Source organism: Lathyrus oleraceus, chromosome 3 (assembly GCF_024323335.1).
Source record: "Lathyrus oleraceus cultivar Zhongwan6 chromosome 3, CAAS_Psat_ZW6_1.0, whole genome shotgun sequence".
Classification (NCBI taxonomy): Eukaryota; Viridiplantae; Streptophyta; class Magnoliopsida; order Fabales; family Fabaceae; genus Lathyrus; species Lathyrus oleraceus.
This window is the reverse complement of record NC_066581.1, coordinates 188938893-188945916: the sequence shown is the minus strand read 5'-3', so window position 1 is coordinate 188945916 and position 7024 is coordinate 188938893. Positions and strand designations below refer to the sequence as shown.

Sequence of the window (7024 nt, the reverse complement as noted above, 5' to 3'; positions counted from 1 at the left end):
CTCCCCTCCATAAACGGAAGCGTCCGGCTGGGCCTCTCACCAGGTCGTCTCTAGGAAGTCCGAATGGACCGGGCAGCTATCTTCTACCTCCCTGCTATGTGGAACGGTCGTTCTTCAAGGCCGAGGAGTCGATTGCTGTGCCTGCGCCTGAGGCCAAGGCTATTCTGGACCAGGATGCTGCTGCCCGGAGAAAAGATCTGGCCAGGGATATTGCTGCTGTCATCCGGGTGATGGAGACGGCCATGGTTTTGACCGACACTTCGGTCTCCACTGCCTCGCTGGAGGATGCCCTTTTGCAGGTTCGGACGGAGAAGGAAAGACTATCTAAAGATCTGTCGGACTACAAAGAAGAGCATCGGCTGCAGGAAGGGCTGAGCCAGAAGCTGGAGGAGGTGGAGAAGGAGAGGGACCAGTTGAAGGCTGCTAAGGCGAGCTTGGAAGAGCAGGTGGTCGACCATCAGAAGCTGACCGAGGACAACGCTGGCCTACGGGCTCAGGTTGAGTCTCTCGAGGGAAAGGTCCGTCCTCTGGCAGATGAGACCGAGGAGGAACGCGCCCTTGGTTCGCGCGGTGAGCTGCTAGGGCATCTTCGGACTCTCAACCAAGATCTCGTGGCCTGCTTCAAAGAGGGTTTCGACAATGCTGTCGAGCAGCTCGGGCTTCTGAACCCTGAGTTGGTGACAGCAGGGTCGGCCTATAACTGCTGCGTCCGGGATGGTGAGATTATCTGCCCGTTTGAAGCGGAGGAGGAGCTGGGGGGAGAAGAAGAAGAAGAGGATGAAGAGGTGCTCCGAGCGGAGTCTTAGTTTATTTGTTTTTCTTTGATTTTAGTTATCATGGCCTGCGTGCCTTATGTATTTTGGCCTTCGGGCGTTGTAATATGGCCTTCGGGCGTACTTGGCTTCGGCCACTCTTATCGTTTTTAATGTATGAATATTTTCGTTATCATTCATTGTGCTCGTTTGTGTTTGATACTTGTTTGTATGAATTCGTACTCTGCTCGACTTTGTTAATCTCCTCGGTTTAGGGAACCGACGGAGTGTCGGGCTTTGTGCCCGTGGGTATCGAGGCCCGGGTCCGTTGTTCGAACCCTGGTCCCGAGGCTTGGGCCCTCCCATCGCGAGCTGGGTGCCCTGCCAGTCCTGGTACTTCGACGTTGAGTCTTGGTCAAGATCCCAACCGTCGGGGAGGGTTGTGTTTGTTATGTGACCCCGGATCGTTCCCGGGTCTCGTGGTTCCTCCCTGGGGTTTTGGGGACGAAGAGCGTGGTCGTACCTGCCACGTCTCCCCGTGGTGTATTTAGCTGTGGTGTATTTAGCTGTAATATTGTCTAAGTTTTTCTGCGTTCCATGGTCGAGCGAGTTGTTCTCCTTGTAGGTTTTCTAGGTAATAGGCCCCGTTGCTCGTTTTGTCGCGGACGCGGTAAGGGCCTTCCCAGTTGGCCGCCAGTTTGCCCTCTCTCGGGTTTTTCTGGTTTCTTCTGAGGACCAGGGTGCCGACCTGGAACTCTCTTTTTATGACTTTCGCGTCATGGCGTAGTGCTATTTTTTGTTTGAGGGTTGTTTCCCTGAGAGCTGCTTCGGAACGTATCTCCTCGACTAGGTCGAGCTCGGCTCTAAGGGTTTCATCGTTCATTTCCTCGTCTAGGGGCTCCTCTGTCCTCCTCGTTGGCGCCCGTATCTCCACCGGGATGACTGCCTCGGTGCCGTAAGTTAGTCGGAACGGGGTTTCCCCGGTGGTAGAATGTGGTGTCGTGCGGTAGGCCCATAGCACGCTATGTAGCTCCTCGACCCATGCCCTCTTTGCCTCACCGAGTCTGCGTTTGAGGCCACGTAAGATTACCCTGTTGGCCGCCTCTGCTTGCCCGTTCGTCTGCGGATGCTCGACAGACGTGAAATGCTGTGTGGTGCCCAGGCTGGCGATGAAGTCCTGGAATCCTCCGTCCGTGAATTGTGTCCCGTTGTCTGTGACAAGTGCCTGGGGTATACCGAACCGAGCGAGGATGTTGCGTTTGAAGAACCGGAGAATGTTCTGCGCGGTTATTTTAGCCAGTGCCTCCGCCTCGATCCATTTGGTGAAGTAATCCACCCCGACGATGAGGTATTTATTCTGATATGATCCGGTGACGAAGGGTCCGAGGATGTCCATGCCCCACCACGCGAAGGGCCATGGGGAAGACAGTGATTTGAGGTCGTTCGGGGGTGCGAGGTGCATGTCGGCATGTCGTTGGCATTTGTCGCATCTTTTGACGTGCTCTTTCGAATCGTTTTGCATGGTCGGCCAGTAGTAGCCTGCTCGAAGGGCTTTTCGCGTCGTTTGACAGTGGTCGCCTCTTTCGGGTCAGCCGGGAGTTCGTCTCGTGTGAGGTAATTGTAGATGGGTGTCATCCAACAGCGGGCATCTCCAATAGCGTTGACCTCGAGTGGAGGCGGTAGTTTGTCGATGCTGGGCCGAGGGAGAATTTCTTGGATTACTGATTTATTCCCACCCTTTTTCCTCGTGCTGGCTAGTTTCGAGAGAACGTCTGCCCGTGTGTTGTGCTCGCGGGGTATGTGTTGAACTTCCCATTTTTCAAATCTATCAAGTTTTTCTTTGACGAGGGACAAGTACTCGAGGAGGTTGTCGTTCTTGGTTTGGTATTCTCCTCGCACTTGTGAGGCCACGAGCTGGGAGTCGGTGGATATTTTTACCTCTTTTGCTCCCAGGTCCTCGGCTAACCTCAGGCCTGCGAGGAAGGCTTCGTATTCGGCTTGGTTGTTTGATGTTGGGAACGCTAGCGCTAATGATACCTCTATCAGGATCCCTTCTTCATTTTCGAGGATGATCCCGGCCCCGCTGCCTGATGTGCTAGAGGCGCCATCGACGAAGATCGTCCATTTGTGGGCGCTTTCTGCTGGAGTCGGGCAGTGGGTCATCTCCGCGACGAAGTCGGCCAGTACCTGAGCTTTCAAGGCTTTCCTACTTTCGTATTGTATGTCGAATTCGGAGAGTTCTAGTGACCATTTGAGCATCCTCCCGGCCATATCCGGGCGCCCGAGCAGCTGTTTGATTGGCTGGTCGGTCCTCACCTTTATCGTGTGTGCGAGGAAGTAATATCGTAGTCTCCTCGCTGTGTTGATGAGGGCCAGGGCGACCTTTTCGATTTGCTGATATCGGAGCTCGGGGCCTTGGAGTGCTTTACTCGTAAAATAGATGGGCTTTTGTCCTTCGTCGGTTTCTCTTATTAGAACGGCGCTGACGGCCTCGGTTGCCACGGATAGGTATAAGTATAGGGTTTCCTGTTCTGATGGCCGTGATAAGACCGGGGGTTGGGACAGAACCTTCTTTAGATGGAGTAACGCTTGCTCGCATTCATCGGTCCAGTCGAAGGTAGCCTCTTTGCGAAGGAGTCTGAAGAATGGCAATGCGTGCTGGGCGGACTTGGCGATGAAACGGGAGAGTGAGGCGAGCACTCCATTGAGTGACTGGATCGATTTTTTGGTTTTCGGGGTCGGAAACTCCGAGAATGCCCGGCATTTGTCGGGGTTGGCCTCTATCCCTCTATCGGTGAGATAGAAACCGAGGAACTTGCCTGCCCGGACTCCGAACGTGCATTTTTCGGGGTTGAACCTCATTTTACTCTGTCTCGCCTGCTCGAATACCTTCGCAAGGTGTCGAGCATGGGTTATCTCCTCGTGTGATTTGACGATCATGTCGTCCATGTATACTTCGAGCATGTCCCCTATTTCGTCCTTGAAGACTTTGTTCATCATGCGTTGGTATGTAGCGCCAGCGTTCTTGAGCCCGAACGGCATCACGTTGTAATAGTAATTGCCCGTTGGGGTCATGAACGCTGTGTGTTTCTTGTCTGTGGGCGACATAGGGATCTGGTTGTATCCACTATATGCGTCCATGAAGGACAAGAGTTTAAAACCTGCAGAGTTGTCAACGAGCATGTCTATATTAGGGAGGGGGAAAGCATCTTTCGGGCAAGCCCTATTAAGATCAGTATAATCAACACACATACGCCATTTTCCATTATTTTTCTTAACGAGGACTACATTAGAGAGCCAGGTTGTGTACTGGGCTTCAGAAATAAAATTTGCCTCTAAGAGGTCTTTTACAGCTCGCTCGGCAGCCTCTGCCTTTTCGGGCGATTGCTTGCGTCTACGCTGTGCTATGGGCTTGGCTGCCCGGTCTAGAGCTAGCTTATGACACGCGATCTCGGGGTCCAGCCCGGGCATTTCTGCGGCATTCCACGCGAAGAGGTCGGAGTTCTCTTTGAGGCATGCTACTAGCTCTTCTCTTGTTTCCTCGGGTAGTCCCTTACCTATCTTCACCGTCCTTTCCGGATCGTCCCCAAGAGGAATGAGTTCGAACTCTCCGTCGGGGATTGGTCGGACCGGGTGTCCGAGAGAGCGTTCCTTGGGGAACCTCCCCTCTTCGGTCTCGTCCAGCCCGATGCGACAGTCGAGGTCGATGGCGTTGACTCCTCGGGCAGGATCCCCGGTCCTGAGTTTTTTGTTGTTGCAGTTGCTCTTCGTGCTGACTACGGCCTGTCCTTTTACTGCGGCGTCGTAGCATCGCCGGGCTGCTTCGATGTCACCATGGATGGTGACCACACGTCCCAATTTGGTGTAGTATTTCATCTTTAGGTGGACGGTGGATGGGACCGCGGTGAGTTCGGCCAGTGTCGGGCGTCCAAAGATGCAATTGTAGAGAGACGGACAGTCTACGACCAGGAATTGGATTTTGACTTCCCTGGCCGTTTCTTGTTCGCCGAAGGTGACGAGGAGCTCAACATATCCCCACGGTCTGGTTGTTGCTCCGTTGAATCCTTGGAGATCTGATCCGACGTAGGGGGCTAAGTTGGCCTTGTCTAGCTTCAGAGTCTTGAAGAGGTGGATGTACATGATATCCACTGAGCTGCCTTGGTCGACCAGGATGCGTCGTACGTCGAATTGGGCCATCTTTGCCCTTATCAATAGTGGGATGCCCGAGTTCGGGGATCCGCCCGGGAGTTCCTCCAGGAAGAAGGATATTGGGTTGGATTTTCCCCGGTATTTTGTCAATGTCGCTTTCTGCTCGGGGGCAGTCAGTAGGAGTTCGTCGAACTTACGTTTGACGGAGAGGGCCGCGGATTCCCCGTTAGTTCCTCCTCCTGATATCACCAGTGTGGTAGGGAAGTTTTCCCAGGGGCTGAGTGCAGTGATCTTGCCCTCGGGCAATGGTTCGGGGAGGAAGAAATCTTCCAGTCGTGACACGCAGAGGGCCACTTGATAGGGAGAGTTGTCAGGGGGTGTGTCTTCCCGGGGTCTCTTCTTCTCTGGCTCGTCGTGTCTGGGAGCTTCGTTCTTCCTCGTATACTGCTTCAGGTGCCCCTCTTGGATTAAAATTTCTATCGCATCCTTCAGGTGGACGCAGTCTTCGGTCACGTGCCCGTGACTTCTGTGGAACCGGCAGTACTTTGATTTGTCGGTGTGGGGCTTTGGTGCAGACGGTTTTGGGAACCTGACCCTGCCCTGCTTAAATTCAGAGTTGATACATTCTGCGAGGATACGCTCTCGAGGAGCTGTCAGTAAGGTGTACTCGCTATATCTGCCCGCGGGGCCTCTTCCTTCCCGGAGCTCGCGAGGTCTTTCTTCCCTTCGTTTGTCTCCGTTGCGACGGGAAATGCTCGTGTCCTCGCGTTTTGAGTGCTCGGTCTCCCCAGCGTTACGTCCGCTGCGGGCATTGTGTGCCACCTGCTTTTCCTCGTATCTGATGTAGGCCTGGGCTTTATGCAGGAGCTCGTTTAAGGTGCGGGGAGGCTCGATCCCTACGGCTCTGCTAAGTTCACTGCCGGGCAAGAGACCTCTCTCGAGGAGATACTTCTTCATGTGCTCGGTGGTATCTACCTCGACAGCTTCCTGGTTGAATCGCTCGATGTATGAGCGCAGTGTTTCATTCTTCTTCTGCACTATGGCTTCAAGGGTCGCCTCAGTCTTGGGGTGACGACGGGAAGCTGTAAAGTGCCTGGTGAACATGGACCTCATGACTCTCCATGACGTAATGGACTCAGGGGCCAAGCTTTTGTACCAAGTCATGGCCCCTTTCCTGAGGGTCGTCGAGAACAGTCGGCATTTGAGGTGCCCGGTTATATCATTGCGGTAGTCGAGCATCGCGTTGACGTTGTCGACGTGATCGTCGGGATCTGTAGTCCCGTCGTACACAGCTAGATTTGGTGGTTTCTCCATGCCTTTGGGGAGCGGGGCTTCCATTATTGCCCGAGATAGGGGGCAATGCAAATCTTCCTCGTCGCTCCTTAAGGGAGACAGTTCGTTGTTGTCGGGGCTGTGTCCGCGCCTTGGTGATGTTCCCGCTCGACCACCGTCACGACGGGCGCGTGCCCTGCTGACGTGGGGTTCTGGAGAGCGACGTCCTCGCTTCTTCGTTGGCTCCGAACGTTGTTGTATCCTACTCACCGGCTGGGGTCGGGCCTCTTGTCGTTCGGCTTCGAGGGCCATGATTCGTTCGTGCTGCTGGTGGAGCATAGAACCGGCCTGATTGAGGGCATTCACCATGGCAATCATTACGGCGTCTCCTTCAACGGGAACGGGAATGGGATGAAATGTCTCTGCCCCTAAATTGTGGGCGTGAGAGGCATCCCCGTTGTTTTGGGGCTCTGGAGACGGGGTGGATGGATGACCGTCCCGAGCGTCCGTTTCATGGGATGGCGGGCCGTCGTCCATATTGTAGTTGACGAGGGGACGGCTGTGATCGCTATGTTGTTCTCCGGCCATGTCGGAAGGACAGAAATAAATGAGCTTTTGATCCTCGTTTGATGAAGATGGGGATAGCTGGTTCCCACAGACGGCGCCACTGATCTTACCTGATCAGGAGGGCCTTCCAAGGTCTTGGTGAATGGGCCAGAGAATGAAATGAGAGGGGGGTGTACCTGCAAGGTGCTCCAATGCTTAAGTCAGAAAAGGTACAGAATGAGGTTATCAGAGTGTGAGTTAGAATACCTGCCCCTTTGCCATGAAAGGGGTATTTATACTGAGCC

At 54.1% G+C, this 7024-nt stretch overlaps 1 protein-coding gene across 1 annotated transcript; it reads right to left on the bottom strand.

The window, feature by feature from the left end:
• Positions 1-1314: 1314 nt before the first annotated feature.
• LOC127130348 (uncharacterized) lies at positions 1315-6761 on the bottom strand. Its single transcript, XM_051059373.1, has 2 exons — positions 2940-6761; positions 1315-1977 (listed from the first exon to the last, which is right to left on the bottom strand). The coding sequence occupies exons 1-2, from the start codon at positions 6759-6761 to the stop codon at positions 1315-1317; spliced, it is 4485 nt and encodes a 1494-aa protein (XP_050915330.1).
• Positions 6762-7024: the final 263 nt, after the last annotated feature.

Bases quoted from the DNA above. Each gene is read 5' to 3' on its own strand.
- LOC127130348 (XM_051059373.1), bottom strand. From the start codon at position 6,761: ATGGCCGGAGAACAACATAGCGATCACAGCCGTCCCCTCGTCAACTAC. The intron at 1,978-2,939 runs GTACTGGCCGAC...GGTATACCCCAG, and splicing joins GGAAAGCCTTGAAAGCTCAG to GCACTTGTCACAGACAACGG.